This window comes from Venturia canescens, chromosome 1 (genome assembly GCF_019457755.1).
Source record: "Venturia canescens isolate UGA chromosome 1, ASM1945775v1, whole genome shotgun sequence".
NCBI classification, from domain to species: domain Eukaryota; kingdom Metazoa; phylum Arthropoda; class Insecta; order Hymenoptera; family Ichneumonidae; genus Venturia; species Venturia canescens.
Genome location: NC_057421.1, coordinates 18,426,617 through 18,443,483, shown reverse-complemented (window position 1 = coordinate 18,443,483; position 16,867 = coordinate 18,426,617). Strand labels below are relative to the sequence as shown.

At 42.6% G+C, this 16,867-nt stretch overlaps 2 protein-coding genes across 3 annotated transcripts; both read left to right on the top strand.

The window, feature by feature from the left end:
• Positions 1 to 790: 790 nt before the first annotated feature.
• LOC122413058 (uncharacterized) lies at positions 791 to 7,707 on the top strand. 2 transcript variants are annotated; one of them, XM_043423140.1, is made up of 3 exons: positions 791 to 1,482; positions 4,447 to 6,147; positions 6,741 to 7,707. In XM_043423140.1, the coding sequence occupies exons 2-3, from the start codon at positions 4,514 to 4,516 to the stop codon at positions 7,084 to 7,086; spliced, it is 1,980 nt and encodes a 659-aa protein (XP_043279075.1). In that variant the 5' UTR covers positions 791 to 1,482; positions 4,447 to 4,513; the 3' UTR covers positions 7,087 to 7,707. The 2 variants fall into 2 exon arrangements, with proteins under 2 accessions (XP_043279075.1, XP_043279083.1); XM_043423148.1 differs by lacking the exon at positions 791 to 1,482 and adding an exon at positions 2,885 to 2,986.
• A 165-nt stretch (positions 7,708 to 7,872) lies between these two features.
• On the top strand, positions 7,873 to 15,600 carry LOC122417786 (uncharacterized). The gene is made up of 9 exons (XM_043431588.1): positions 7,873 to 8,283; positions 8,945 to 9,064; positions 9,146 to 9,272; positions 9,514 to 9,640; positions 9,720 to 9,830; positions 10,022 to 10,180; positions 10,723 to 11,144; positions 11,451 to 11,759; positions 13,942 to 15,600. Exons 1-9 carry the CDS (start codon positions 8,089 to 8,091, stop codon positions 14,343 to 14,345), a joined length of 1,974 nt encoding a protein of 657 aa, XP_043287523.1. The 5' UTR covers positions 7,873 to 8,088; the 3' UTR covers positions 14,346 to 15,600.
• The last annotated feature ends 1,267 nt before the right edge of the window (positions 15,601 to 16,867 follow it).

The following is a 16,867-nucleotide window of genomic DNA, read 5'->3' as shown; positions in this document are numbered from 1 at the left end:
CACAGCGGCCGGTCAGTTGCAGACAAAAAAGGATTGACACTTCACAAAAAACTCCCCCCCACCCCCCGGCATGGAATTCTCAAATATTTTGACAAACTTCTCATTTTCTGCTACTAACGAACGGCCCGTTTTGTTTCGACCAATCGGGTATCGATATATCGACTACGAATATCAGTCGCGCGACTTTATATTGAGGCTCCTCGCTGTGCGCGGGAAGCTTTCGAGTAACACTAATTTTTTTCACATTATGAAAGCGAACCGTCAACGTTAACTCAAAAGTTGGACTAAAAAGCTCGGTGTTTTGTGGGAAAAGTGAAGGTTTTGAAAAAATCATCAATTGAAATAAAATTTCGTTTGACTTTCACGCGGAGTGGTGTTGTGTGTCAAAAGTCAACTTGAAGTGGCCATATTGGATGTATGAATCTGGCCACCCAGGCCTAATGCAACACCAGTCTTTGCCACAGTGGATGTGCATGCTGAGATGCGGGGAGAGAGTTCGAAAGAATAAAAAGAAAAACAGAGAGAGGGAGAAAGAATAGCGCGTGAGCGCGTATAGTGGGGCAAAGAAAGAGAGAAGGTAAAGGAGAGGGGAAAACACGAGAGGCGAGTCGAGAGAGATCGTTGCGTCTTGGAAGCTCGGGAGACAAGAGAACCGGTGGCTACAAGTTTTACGAAGAGCGGGAGAAGGAGAAGAGTGAGGAGGGCTCGGGAAGAGGGAGCCAAAGACTGGCGTAGGGCGAAGGGGGTCCAAGGGGGCTTTTTCTCGATGGCACGTTGGTATACACGAGCGTGCGGCCGGCGACGGACCCGAGAGACGAACGCAGCATCGTTCTCTCCCGGGCGCCTCTTTCTCGCCGATCCCCGCTCGATATATGTGAATGTATATACGTATACACATTCAACATAATGTACGTGTCTGCTGTGGAACGTGTGTTTGTATAAACGCGTGAGTTCTTGGCCGAGTGTCCGCTCAGTCTCGTCCGTCCTCGATCGGCAGTTGAGAAGCGGACGCCCGTACAGGATGACGTTTTCTTCCACGTTTTTTTCATTATGGTGACAAAAAAACGTGTGCGCCATCTGCGACAAGCGCGATTTTATCGCGAACCAATATTTCCGCGATAGTAAACACGAAATGTTTGTTTTTCGCCGGAGATTCGTGTGTGACTAGTACAAAAGATAAAATTTAGAAAAATAGTCCTTATCGGTGAGACTCGAACGAGTTTTATCTCCCTGCTATCGTGTGTCGGGACTAGAAAATATTCAGCAATCGAAGGAAAAATCGATTATCAACCGACAAGAGACATCATCGACTGTCAAATGTGGTGGAGGCGTTGCCAGACTGACAACCGGCGCCGCACGACACAGAGACGAACATCATATTATTCGTAACCTCATACACGATCAGGACAACATTCGCGATGTCGTGTGAAATAAACGGATTTTCATCCATCGCAATGGCATGGAGATTCAAACATATTTATTGTGAGTTTGTTTTTTTCTTCGTATCTCAACGTTTCCCCTTTTTCTTGTATCCTACTTTCCTTTTTATCGCCGATCTGTCCTCCTCGCTTTCGGAAAATATTTATGTCCGCAAGATAACGTTGCCCCGGTTAAAGAAGCATCTGCTCATCCACGATTCACTTCGATCCTTTCCCTCGTGTCCGGCGCGCCTGAATCATGAGAACCCGGACTTGCACCCAGTGCACATTGTCTTAACGCAGTAAATATGTATATGCCCATCGACACATCAATACACTGACACGCATTTATATATTTTTAATCTAGCTTCGTGTGTGTCAGATTCGACCGCACAGAGGCAAACTCGCCTCCCCGATGACCGTCCATGTACCGATATATGTGGGCATGTGTTTTTTACTGTCAATTGGCCGAATCCCTCCACACGCATGGACACATAAATTTGAATATTAAGGCATTAGTGCACGTTTATTATACGATCGTCGTGACAGCGATCGAATTTAGTGTTTAGAATGAAATATTTTTGTTTTCGCGTCAGTGTATTCGTTGAATCGTGAATTTTAATTGGTTCAAAATGAATAATAGTCGCTTGTAAAATAGCTTTGAGGAGTTATCGATTTCAACAAAACTGATTGTTTTTGTGGAGCTTCGCCGTCGTGAGCGTAGATACGTTTTCGTGGAAATAACTAAAATGTGCAGTGAAGCATGCAAATATCGCAAAAGGTACGCGCACGCGGACGAACGTGCGCTTACCGTTTTCAGTACGTTGAATCGTCGATAATGCAAACTCGGCTTTCGGACGCGGCGTTACGGGAGTCGGAAAATTTATCATTGCCTTTTTTATCAAGCCCTTTCCTCGGGAATTATGGAGTTTGGAACGACCGTTCGAAGCTACGAAACCCCCGGTCTTTCGACTCGCACACTTCCGTGATCGTTGGAGATTAAGCGCAATTATGAGGACACGTTTTGAGCACAAAATTTTCTAGAAAAAAATATCCGGCAACGTTTTTCCGTCTCGCGGAGTTCGAAACGACGTCACAAAAAATACTCTCACGCATGCACGCTCCCCTGGAATTGGGTTGCTTCTTGAACTCTCCTCGAGTCTAAATTCCTCGAGATACAAAATAACTGCTCAGCCGAAAATGTCCCAAGATTCATTTTTACTCGTGTCAAAAAATTCTCAAGCTCAACTCGAGCGCAAAATAATCTTTCGGATTGTTGATCCTCAATTCAGATAATCCGTTATCCAACCTGATCCAAGAATTGTTATCAATCGGAACGGTATCGAGGCACTGGACAAGCGGTCGGCTAGATCGTTACACGAGGCACACTCGGAGCTAACGAATGTTGAAATTTCATTGAAAAGCACCGAGTTTTATTACATTTTAATCGAAACATTTTTTGTGTTTTAGTCTCAAATGATTTTTCAAAATCCTTCCTTTGCACGTGGCACAAAAAGTGTATGAAAAACTTTGCAGATTCCGGACGCTCTTCGTATTGTTTCTGTGAGGTATTTGAAAATACGACGCTGAAGTTTGCAACGTTAGAGTTTAACGAAGCGAACGAAAAAAATATTTGTAATTCAGCAACTATTTATTTCACGAATCATTGGTGTAGGTTGGAAAACTACAAATTTCAAATTCGACAGGAAACAATGTTGAAGATTTGCTGGAATTATTTGAGAGCTTTTTTTTAGATCATTTCGTTGGACTCGAACGTTGCAAACTTCACGTACCCAAGTGTTCTGATTTTTACGAAACTCCCATCCGAGCACTACTGCCCTAAATTTCGGGGATTCATCGATTGATAACACAGATGTTTCCTCCTTATAAGGCCCGAAAAATAGAATTCTGAACACTTGTGGCCGAGGTAACGAAAACAACCCTACCTATTTGACCCAAATCTATAAAAAGGCGGCGCAACTTATTGCATTCCGTTCCGTACCTAGAGTCTCGTTTATACCGTTCGCAGTAGTTCGGTTGTCATTCGGTTAGCCGCTTTATACTTAAACTCTGGACGAACTCCAGGTCTCCTGTTGATGAACAAAATGAGACTTGTTGCAATAAAATTGATGAAAAAAACGACGCTGAAGTTTCCAACGTTGGAGTCCAACGAAATGAACGAAAAAAACGTTTGAAATTCACCAATTTTTTATTTCACGAATCGTTGGTGCAGCTTGAAAAACAACGAATCGCAAATTTGTCAGGGAACAAAATAGGAGAATTACTGGAATTATTGGAGAGTTTTTTTTTTTATCATTTCGTTGGACTCCAACGTTGGAAACTTCAGCATCATTGAAAAAACGTAGATAATTCTTTGAAAAATACCAGTGAAAATGTGTCAGCGTGGAAATTTGCATTTATCGGTCGATGGTTTTGCAAAACTAGCGTTTTTAGTATTTTTACATCTTAATGAGATATGTTGTAATACAAATCCACTAACAATACATTTAATCGGTACGTTAAACTTGGTCTAAAAGCGTTTTTAAAATTTAGCACTCATTTGACTAGCGTGCAGTAGAGGAGTTACCTTAAAGAGTGTAAAAGGAATCCTAGATCTCCTTGTCCACGACTTTTAATACCCTTCCTCAATCGCAACGATCGCAACTAGACAAAAGCAAGACTTCTCGAGGTCTCTTATAGCGTGCGCCCACGACGATACTCAAACGCACTCAACCTATATATAAACGCACTGCGTATAATGCACTGCATGGAAAAGTCTATGGGACATAGCGTTTTGGGACCTCGACGCTCAAACACCCGAACCTTTCCTTCACGCCCCTCCGGACGTGACACTGATTCGTTTTTTAAAAAAGCTTTGAGCTGTTTCCCGTTGGAAAAAAATCTGAACTGAAAGAAAGTGGTTGAATTTGACACAGTTGAGGGGTTGATGCATGAGGAAAAGATGTTTGCTGTGATGAAAAGTCGATTAGCACACGAAATAAATATGCGAATGAATTAAAAATTTCAGAGAGGATTGCGGCGATTGCGGGCAAGGAGGACGAACGAGGAAGTCGACTCAGGGGTAAAGAATAAGGATGTGGAGAAGCCCTTGGACACACGGGAAAAATATGTTATGGGGTTTGAGAGGGAGTCATGCAAGTATGAAATGGGCTCGTCGCGGTTTGGTGTTCATATTTGCCTGGGGACTGGCGATGATTGCAACGTTGCAATTTCATCATGCCATGAATGATAATTCGTTGAGCGGTGGAGGTAGTGGAGAAACTCAGCCGTCAGGATTACCGTACCGCCTACGTTCCAGCGATCATCAAGATGATGGACCGCCGAGAACGTTTCTTGGCGGAGGAAAAGGGGGAGGAGGAGGAGGAGGAGGAGGAGGCGGAGGTGGTGGTTCATCGCGTTATCTCATGCAACGTTATCCCGTAAATTCGACGACTTCGATCGACAATTTAAAAAATTCTAGGGATTACGAATCGAAGATTGCCGATGGGCCAAACGCAACTGCCACTTTAAGCCGATCGAGGGAGCTCGAAAAACGGACTAAAGAAGAATTAGAGCCACTGATTGACAAGCGAGGATCGCGCACCGATGAAGAATTAATTCGTGAGATCGAGTCTCGGATGCCCAGTTTGCCCCTGGCTTATTGGTTGAAGTGGGGCTCCCGGTTGGGCAACACATCCGGTAACGCTAGCAAAAACAAAGTTGCGGATGCTAAATCGAGTCGAAATTCAAATTCGAGTAAACAGGCTCGAAACAGTGGCTGCCTCCCCAAGTTTCCCAGCATCTTCGATCTCGAATTCAGTAATATTTATTGGCAAACGCTCCGAACGAGCAACGGCACCTTTCAATTGTTGGGGGCCTATTACGACGTGAGAAAGCTGTCGAAAATGGGACCAGCTATAAGGATCGTTGGGATGATCGACCGGATTGATCCGCGTGTCAAAACTTATTGTCAAATGTGGTTCGAGGGCGATCGAGAGCCCGGAATCGTCGAGACGCTCGAATACAAATACGTCTGGTATCCCAAGTGGGGCAATTACAAGCAAGGCATTTATCAGCCGTACGTAATAGCTTGCAAAATACCCCAGAGCCACCTGAAACGCGGAGCACCCGCTTCTATATCGATCGTCGAGAAGCCCTGTGACACATCGACCAATAATCTTCGTGTTATTTACAACAAGCCTGAAGCGAAACGTGGCTTTGCCGTGTGCGTCAAGGGCCTCGATTTCCTACACGACGATCTTTCCGTTCGTCTTGTCGAATGGATCGAACTCATCGGACTTCTCGGCGCTGATAAAATATTCTTTTATCAGCTTCAAGTCCATCCTAACGTCAGTAAAGTGCTCGACCATTACACCAAACTGGGCAAAGTCGAAGTCACTCCGATCACTCTGCCCGGTGGACAGCCAAATATTCCTGCCTTTCAACACATGTACCTCATCAAAAAAACCGGCAACAAACGACTCGACGAAGTCATACCTTACAACGATTGCCTGTACAAACATATGTACGAGTACGAGTACATCGCTCTTCTCGATGTCGATGAGGTCATCATGCCCTTGAAAGATTCTACATGGCCTGAACTTATGAAACGCATTCTCCCTAAAGCTCTCGCTTTGCGGAATGAAACTCGAGCCTCCTATGACGTTAGAAATGTCTACTTTCTCGATGATTTTCTTCACTCCCACGACAGCTTTCAGCAAATACCAAAGTAATTTTTATTTTCATATTTTCTTATAAATCCCCATTTCCATACATTTCAATTCCATGGGCCTGGATACACTCCGTAGCGTGGGTCACTCCTCCAATTTGTTCATTTTCAATCATTTTTTCTACTTCAAACCTTAAAATATTTGAGGATCTTTTCATTTTCATCATTGCATAGAAATCTGTGTACGACAAGATTTCATACACAAGCAAAAGTTCAAGTGAGGCGCGATGAAATTGGTCAACGAATATTCCTGTCAATCGTAAAATTTATTTATTTTAATATTGAAGTGGATTACCTGTCGGTGTAGACTCATTTGAATAATTGACATTTTAATCCTGCCTTGCCTGTTCGCATTTTTTTGTCTTCCTGTCAAGACGCCGCTTCCGGCCCCGTGAATTTCTCAAACCCTGCTGGAGGATTGTTGAAAAATCATAAAAATTTGTGTATTTTCCTCTTCCAAGAATTTTTGTACCCCAAGAAAATATGACTCGGGAGGTTTCGAGCATAAATTCAAAAGCGCTGGGCTAGATCGTTGCTCGTTCAGCCACAAATTTAACGATCGTTCTGACTCATTGTTCGATTCTGTCAAACAGGTACATGCACATGCTCCAGCACGTCTATCGTTCGAAAAACTTCACGAAGCCGCAGCAGTACGTCAAGTGTTTTCACAATCCAGAGCGAGTTGTCGCTCTCCACAATCACTTTCCACTTTCGTGTCTTGGCTCTGGATGCACGACATATTCGATCCAGACCGAGGACGCCCAGCTGCAGCACTACCGGTCCGACTGTGTTAAATCATTGGTAAACTCGTGCGTTCAGTACAAAAAAACGAAGGTTATGGACACGACGATTTGGCGATACAAGGATAGTTTGACTCAACGTGTCACCGATACCCTCCGGACACTCGGATTCTTTCCATCGATAAATACCTCAACGTAACGGTCTCCTTTAATTACGTTGAAAACGAAAAGGGAATAAGAATATAAATTAGCTAAGAAACGTATCTATGTGCACGTGTATATATGTAATCAGTAAATTAAGTATGTACTTTCCGAATCGAATCATGGTGAGCCTCGATCGTTCTCTAACGCGTGCACGGTGTACTAATTGTGTGTATTCTATACAACCTTAATATTATTGTTATCACCGAATCATTGTTATTTTTAGTATCTTTACGACTATCGTTATCGTTATTATCTTTATCATTATTATCATTAATATTATTATTATTGCTATTAATATTGTAATCACACAGATACGTACACTTGAATATTTGTACCCGTCCCAACCAGAGGGCGATTCACGTTACACCATGTAAACGATCATTTTGACAAGAAAGAAAAAAAGAAAGATATTTCAATTGCCCTCGTATTATAGGTAGTTAAGCGCTACGATGACGTTGGTTTTTTATGTCGCTGCGCGTACATCGATGTTTGTGATATCGCGATTCCGACTCCAAACGCCATTCGCATTTTCAATGATCGTGGCGATTAGATCGGAACGCGTTAACAATAATCATTATTTCTTATTCACTGCGAATAAACGCGATATATTAACTCATTCGGCATGTGCTTTCTCATGTTTTTTCTCGTGTTCACTTACTCGAAGGTGGCCACAAGGACTGAACTTTGAAACTACCGATGACGACACCGCGTGCTCTCGCCATCTTTGGTTTTTAGACCTGCTGGGGGGGGGGGGGGGGGGGGGGCGGCGGCCAAGTTAATTTTGGTTCATCACACGCTTCCACACCGAGACCCCAAACTACACCCGCTACTCATACTTTTCCTCGTTTCCCCACCTTATTCCCTCTTATTACTCTTCGTCGCTGGTCTTTACGTTTTTTTTCGTTGCTGGTTTTTTCGAGCTCTCGCTCTTCTGTACCCAGTCGAAAGTTATCATTTCCGTTTTTCATCTCGTTTCACACACACGTAACCCGGCATCATGGCTGGCATTCATCAAGATCCTAAAGAAATCTACGAACTCGAGGAACCCTCCAAGTGCCTCAGCTTCTTGAGATTACTCTGGAAGTTTTGCAGATGCATCTTTTCTCACGTCACCCTCGTCTCGTTGGTCGTCGCTTACTGCGTTCTCGGGGCTTATGCCTTCGAATCCATCGAGGCCGAACACGAGATTCAGGTGCTTCTTTTTTTCATCTCGCAGAGGGCGCTTTCACCTTGCCGTGCATTTTTTTCATCTTTGTTTATTCGTGTGCGTATTTTTGAGCAAATTCTCATTTTTTGGGCCAATATGCATTTTTTTTTTTACTGAGCTGCAATCAGTTTTATCAAATTTCTCTCTTACACCGTGTGCATTTTTGTTTTACTCAAATTAGAATTTGATCAAGCTTTAACTTTGTTGTTGAAATGTTTCGACACTTTTGAAAATTGTTGGAAATAAGTTTATCGTTTTCATAAATTTTTCATTTGCATCGACTTTTTTTCGGCACTCTAACCACTGAATTTTTCACGCTCCATTTGTTTCCCCACATTCCATCGATATTTTTTGTGACATACGAAAATTTTGAGATAATAACGAGTTGACGATACTGCATCAACCCGTTTGTTTTTTTCAAATTTAAAATTTGCTGCTTTCTCGTTTGCATGACTGCTTTTTTTCGTCGTACCGCAACGATGTTGTTATAAAATACTGCAGAAATATAAAACTTCAATATTTTTCAAATATTCCACCGCCCTCACTTTTGCACTGGTGGAAAATACATGCTGCGCGAGATGAGAAATATATTCCATGAATATTTCGCGTATGAGACACATTTCTCGTTGTTTTTCTCTCGCGCTAGGTGAAAGAGAGCATTAAGTACGTGAGGTCGAACGTAACCAAGCGAATATGGCTGCTGACAGAAAACTTTGAAGTATTGATACAAGAAAATTGGACGGATAAAGTTGTGAAAGAACTCGTCGTAAGTCTCGACGTTTTTTGTTCCTCGTGAATGAAAATTTCGCCGGACGCACTTGCTATTGACGATGTTTTACAAATGCAGAAATTCGAGGCAGATCTTCTGGATAAAATGAAAAAAGAAGGATGGGATGGAAGCGAAGAGCTCAAAAATATTCAGTGGACTTTCGCCGGCGCTCTTTTTTATTCAATCATCGTTATTACGACGATAGGTTTGCTATTTTGAATTTCTCGTTCTTCACTCTAGAACATTAAAAAAATGAAAGAAATATTCCACTCACCAATCGAATCGAAATTTCGGTATTCGCATCGCTCTAATTTCATTTTTTAACGAATATTTTTCTTGTTCCCTCATAAATTTCATTCGCCTCATTATTTTTCATCGCCATTACGAAAAATCGAAAGAATTTCGTCGCTTTCTTAGTAAATTGAAGAAAAAATCATTTTTCAAAGGATACGGTCACATAGCGCCGAAAACCCACAACGGTAAGGTCGTCACCATCTTTTACGCGATTCTTGGAATACCTTTGATGCTCTTGTGCCTCTCGAACATCGGTAAAGTGATGGCTTCGAGCTTCAGGTTCGTACCGAAAGAAAAATCTTCGCCGGATCGATACGGAGTCTTCGATTATTCATTGACAAATGTTTTCTCGCTGTAGATTTTTGTACTGGAAAATTTGCTGTTACGTGTGCACGCGGCCTCCGAAGCCTCGTCATCGCCATCGTCATCGCAACGTTTTCTTACGATCGCAAAGTCTCCGGCAACCTGGGTACACATTTTTTTCTGCTGCTTTTTTCCAGGAACTTTTATTTCGAATCCTGCATGGAAAAAAAGTCGAACACAATTTTTGTTGCTAACCGATTGAGGCGCTTTAAAAATATCGATATTTTTCCTTCGAGAGGCGAAGATCGCTCGTCCCCAACAGTTGAAAAACTTCATCGATTCTGTAATTAATAAAAGGCGATACGCTGCGGCTCGTTTGCCGAACGCGGGGCCAAGCTCCGCGTCCTTCCGTCGACCGATGCGAGCTGTTAGTCAACGATCCGCTGATTCGGGGCCTCCGTTCTCGTCGTATACGGAAAGTTTTGCGAGATCTGCACGCCCGAGTTCCGGAAGCAGGTACGCACCCCGATTTTTCTGTGATCTGTGAAATTTCTAAATCCCGCTTCTCAGGCAGTGGCTCAATATCGATCGGTGTCGCGAGAGCAGGCCGAAAAATCACGAAAACTGGCTCGTGTTCCGGATGAGTTGCGTTTTGACATTTGAAACGCTTGCCTTTGTGAAAGTACACGTGCGCCGACGACATTTATTGTGAAAGTTGAGCTCCCAATTTAACGCGATTTGAGCTGCATCGTTTTCGACAAATGTTGCAATTAACCCATTCACCGATTCTCGGGGCTTGATCGAGGCGCCGATCGAAAGAGTCGTGACCGGCGGAGCAAATGAATTATTTAATAAAATGACACGAACGATTGTCTCCGTTGCTTGCACTCTTCGCAGTGATCCTCAGCTTTTCTCTGAGCCAAGTTTTCAGTCGCTTCCTCCCCGCTCGAGCTCGCAACTTTCGCTTTGCCACAAAAAATTCCATTTTCAAATTCGACTGCAGCGGAATCGCTCGATATTATTTGATCATTGAGATTTAATAATGTTTTACGCGCAAGAACGGATCGTGGCAGATGCGAGGCTTCGCCGAGACTAGCACCTTCGCAACGCTTTACGTCGCCGGTCAACGACACGATCGACCGAGCACCAATCCCGGGTGCAATGGCGCACGCGCCGTCGAAGAATCGTCCGGAAAACGTGGCCATCGCGTCCCCAGGAACGATCAGAATCGGGCCGCGATATCCGGCGGGAACACGATCGCTCGATCGAAAATGTCGCCCGATAACTTCGAACAACGATGCCAACCGGACTCCGGTACTCTTCAATAAATACGCGATGGACGAACCGCTCGTGGAGGATCGACGATTTTTGTCACCTGGCGACGAAGCTGCCACGAGACGATGTCGCTCGGTCGAGGCATCGGTCGATCTCGAAATGCTCCGGTCCGCGAACCTCCGGAGATCGGTCAGAAACAACAACGGTATAATATTCATTGTTTCGTTTTTAATATTTTATCAACTCCAGCTGGGAGTGTCGTCCCCCGAGCATTTTCAAATTTGGGGTGGATGAAAGTCGAGCGATATTCATTGGTCGCTGGGTGAAGCAAAATCTTTGGATCGACTAACTTCGTCTCTTTGATCGGATCAAAATTCATCGAAATTAAAAACGAAATTAATCGCAGCGAAGGTTCAACAACGTTTTTTTCAACTTCGGCGTGAAAAAAATATGTCGACAAGCCGAAATTCACGCTTCAAATAAACAGACGAACAATTTTTCAATTATTCAGCTCGCGGTTGGAGCAACAGAAGAGACCCGTCGTCCGGCGGGCGGCTGATGTCGCCGATCGACCTGGCGGTGCCTCGTAGAGTGTACGTCGACAATCTCGACCTCGAGTACGATTATTTGACGAGTGCTGGATTAGGAAGCGGCGACCACGAACCGGACGACCCGACCATGATAAAACCGGTGCCGATATGGCTGTGTGTTTTTCTCGTCGTAAGCTACATATTGGGTGGTGCTTTTCTCTTTGCCGAATGGGAAACTTGGCCCTACCTTGATTCCGCATATTTTTGCTTCATCACTTTGACGACCATCGGTAATATTTTATTTCTCTCGCTTTTTAATCTCGCCACGGCGATTATTTAACTATAAAAAATTTGTCCTCAAAACTGGACTCTGAAAAGAGCGTTGCCGTCCAGGCGAAGATAATTTAACATTACATTTTATTTGGGAGAAAATAGAAACGAGTGGGAAAGAAAACTGTATAGAAATCTTCGAGTCGAGTGGTGAGACGGTTCACTTCAAATTTTGACAGCGCATTCTTTGACATGTACCAGAGGCGTCTCGACCCCTCTGAGTAAATCTTCTCCACAGTTTCCGTTTCAATAGAATATTAAAAAAGTCGTTCTCAGCCTGGTCAAAATTCCTCCGTTCATTGACGAACGGCAGTTCTACGCTTCGAATAGCGAGAGCAAACGTTCAAAAATGTTTAAGGTATTCCTTCCACGAACCCGAATACTCTACAAATAACTGATTTCAAACAACGGTAAAGTAAAAGCGCATGCGAGTAGATGGGCGGAGGTCGGATTATCAAACATTTAATAAAGAATTGAAAAATCGTTAAGTTTACGCGGGAGCTTATGTGGAGATTCCATCAGCAGAAAATTTCTATTAAATCATTCATAAACTAAATAATTATAAATTCCTGATACAAACTGTCTCACAGATAGAAAAAAATTTAAGGAATCCGTAGCAACGATTAAAATGAAGGGTCACCGAATCCTTAAAAGAGATATCACGACAAAAGTTGAAGCAGAAGCTTCTCATAAATGATCGCGACTTCCCAGAGGTTATAAATCAGTTCTAATTTCGAGTGCCCCAATTTGCACTACCAAAAAATGCGCTCATGCGAAAGGAAGACCTTAAGGAGGGTGGCTAGGGACGATACAATGTTGCCATGCTAAACCATGTAAAATACATTAAAAATTTCAAAATTATAAGAATTTAATAAAATTTGGTGAACATATTCTTTAGAGTTAAATTTGAAAATACAAATTTTTTAAGATTTTTCTTCTGTACAGTTATCGAGTAATTGATCACTAAAGTTCACGTGTATAAGCGTTTCCATATATATATAGGTATACATTCCGGGCATAAGAAATCTGCTTTAATGCGTTATTACTCGATAACTAAGCAGAAGAAAATTTTGAAAAAAATTGTGTCTTCGCACTTGATGTTGAAGAACATTATCACCAAATTTGATCAATTTCTTATCAATTTGACGAACGTAGCCACCCTCCTTAAGAAACCAGCGAACAGCTACCAAGTAGGGGCTAGTTGGCGAACGGGGCAAGTTGACTAATAAACGATAACATCCAAACCACTGAATGTAAGCACACGCCCGGTTGACATAATTGTTCATTGTAACCTTTTTCTGTGAAGAATTTTTATATAAATCCAGGTACCAAAGCAAATTTTTACGTCAATCTTATCAATCTCATGCTGCCTCGAATTTTTTTCTAATTATTAGAATAATCCTCTGCTGCACGAATGTTCATATATCGAAGTATAATTTTGCATAGTATTTTTCTCGGTCATAGAACGTTTTGTTGCTAAAACAAGCAGTGCGGAGTAAGTAGGCCAACAGTGGTATGGGATTGGTTAACACACGAGTCGCGACGTACATGAGTGCTCTAAATGGGCCCACTCAAGGTGTGCCAGTTAAAATATAATATTCTATGTGTGTATAAACTGCAATTCTGTTTTCGATGAGGAGGAGAGGATCAAATATTATTTTTTTCACACTTATGGAGAAAAATGATCTTTACATTCACTTGCGTCAACATTTTGTATTCACTGTTCGAATCACCAAATGATTAATATTGATAACTATCAGTTTTTATTGATTTGCCTAATGCGTAGTTGATTATCAGGTGAAAATAGTACGACAGTAAACTCGTCCCAATGCTCGTGTCAACTTGCCCCGACCGTCGGTCGTCACAAAAACGGTTCGTCAAAAAAGCTAATCAGTAACTCATTTCATTTGAAATGTAAAAATTGGAATTTTCGTCTGGAACAGAGGAAGGTTCTATTCGAAAGAACGATTTGGTTTTTGAAATCGTCTTTAAATCGTCTCGAAAATTCGAGCGATTCAGTGGGACAAGCCTTACAAGTTGTGCGCTCGTTCACAAATCGAATTAGCGGCGAAACCCTGCAAATGTACGAGCTCGCGAGCAGCTCGTCACAAAGTAACTTTTTCCTCGATCTTTGTCGTCCAGGCTTCGGAGATCTCGTTCCAGCCCACCGGTTGAACGCCCATCAAGGGATAGCGCTCTGTTCGCTTTACCTCCTCTTCGGGATCGCCCTGTTGGTGATGAGCTTCAATCTCGTTCAGGAAGAGGTGATAAGCAGTGTGAAAAGCGTTGCGAAGAGGCTGGGCATCATAAAGGACGAGGATCAGAGCGGCGGGCCGATCGACGAGGAGGAGGTCTACGACGTCGACGTTTACGACGACGCTTATCCGGCCTTCGACCGAGAGCCTCGTCGATGTTACGACAGTGAATTTGACAGGACGACGGACAATTACTACCACGATGATTTTCCAAGCGAAGCGGCCTCTAGGCGACGGGACATCCATCAACGCGATCGCTCCCCGATGCCTTCGCGTTACGCCCTCCGATGATCTTTTTGTTTATAATTTTTCTCCTGATAAAACCCCCGTTTGGTGCGAAATAGTGCGCACGGCTCTTCTGGAATATCGCTGACGAGGGAATAACTTCTGAGCAAAATGTCGTTCATCATTTTTCTGTGTAATTAACTGCGAGCAGAATAGCGACCGTCCTCTTTTCGGCTCCACTCAAAAACAACGCCCTCCGAACAGCCCTACTCTCAAATTTGCAAAATCAATACAACCCGATATGCCTCCTCTTTTGTCATTAGTAATCTGTGTCATTTAAAGACCGGAGACGTCATTCATGCATGAATTTAAAATCTTTAGAGTGGAAATGTCATCGAGTAGATTTCAGTCGAGTTACGTTGCAGCGAGCCAACAATTCTACTCTTAGTTTATTTATTCAACAACAGTGCTCCTCTAAATACATGCTTGAAGAGCGGAGTTGTTATCGAGTAGAGTTGCGATGCGAGTACGGTTATAAATAGCTGCTAGTTGACAATAACCCTGTCGGTAGCCATTCTCGATAACAACTACGCCCTTAATAGCTGCGGATCTGTACGTAGAGAACGTCGATCCCCCTTAACATATCTACTTCAGTGTGATATTTAATCCTTGATATCTCTACTCGTCATGATTTCAGAAAATATCTGATGACGAGTCGAGATATTGAAGATTATGGATAATACATGAGTATACGTCAAGCTGTTGTGAATTCGGGAGTAAAGATTTTAGAAGGAAAGTTGTTTTCGAGCGGATCCGATGTACGCAGAAAGTTGCGAAAGAGAGGGCATTTGCTCGCATCTTGTACTCCTGCTTGTGCTCTCACCGATCGATTTCATTGTCCGGCACTGATGCGTGGGCGGACATATCTCGTAAATGGTGTATCAGAGAAGTTAATGACTGAAGAGTTTCGTGTACAGATTCGATGCGATTCTGGGAGCGTGGATCGGTGCCGGTGAGATTTAGCTCGGATTTGTGTGTTCTGCGGACGTGCTTCCTTATGTGTTTATATAGTTATGCTTTTGTTCGTCAATGTTTGTACTTATTGTGGTGAAGAAGAGGCAGCGGGTGCCTCAGAGTTGAGTTTTGGAGTGAAACTTCCTCGGCGATGTTTGGTCATTTTTATTTTTAATAATACTTCGTACCCTGGCCTGGAGAGGGGAGAGAGAGAGAGATTATATCGCTAGCATTAACATGTACCTTAAACGAGATTTTCTTGATTTTTTTTCGACAAGAAAATAAATGTTCATCGAAAAAGTGTGAACGACATTCGTTAGTGCATATTTTCATGTACGCGTGCAATTTTTTTTATTAAAAAATTTCTCAAAATGGCGCAACTTCAGGGGGGGATTCCAGTAGCACCTTTTTTGAGCATCAGTCGCAGTGGACATGATAACTAAAAAACTATGAACCCGATCCACGTCAAATTTATACGACTTATTCATTATAATAATAGCTTGGGCCTGGACGAAGGATTTGTAAAAATTTCGATTTAAAAAAACTTGACAAAAAATTCATTTTTTGAGGTGTAAATTTTCGGTTTTTTTATTACAATTTTTTTTCCAACAAAATACGAAATCCTTCGTCCAGGTTTTAGCTATTATTGTAATAAATAAGCGGCACAAATTTGGTGTGGATCGGATTAATAGTTTTTTAGTAATCGTCTCTAACGCACAGGTATTTTTTAAAAAAGGCGATTCCGAGATAATCCGGGCGGTCGGTTGAAATACGAACTACGAATCTAACGCTCCGTTCTTTATGAAATTTGGTGAGAATATTGAAGATTATTTAATAAAAAAACTTTCGATTTTTCCGCCCATTACAAGGGCCTTAAGAAAAGAATTCAAATGATGCCATGATAATCCATCAAATATAGAGTTGCGCGTCGGACCCAGTGATTTAGGGCAGGACTCTTCACAAAATGGCTTTTCCGGCTCTCCGTTTTTCACTTGATTAAAGACGTAAGGTTTGAGGATTAATCGATTGAAAAAATTGAACTTTCTCGAAGCTGCGTCGCAGTGACTGAATCTTTGCACTGTGAAATCGGTGCGTCCATGACATTGTTTTTCTTATACAGTTCGCGAATTCCTAATTTTCTCAAACATGGTCGGACCGATAGCATACCGGATCTGGGTGTCCTCCGCTTTGATCGAATAACCCGTACGCACAGAGCCGAGATACCAAATTGGACTGTAATTGTGATGAGCGGCAGCCAGATTGCGAAAACACTTGACGCACCGAGCCGGTTTCACGCTATTTTTTCAACGATAAATGCGCTCGTGCGTGTACCTTTTTTGGATGAAAGAGGCACGAACGAAAAACCCTCGCTCGCACTTGCGTAGACTGAAAAAACGTTCATTATTTCGCTTTTAAGAAGAATGTAACGTTTCTACTCTTTCATTCGGTTCTTCAAGGTCTAACTACACCCCAAAATATCACTATCGATATGCCCTCAACAAGGACGTCATGGAAATATCAACTGTGAATTTGAGCACATTTCATTTTACAACTGCTCTTAAGAATATATTCGA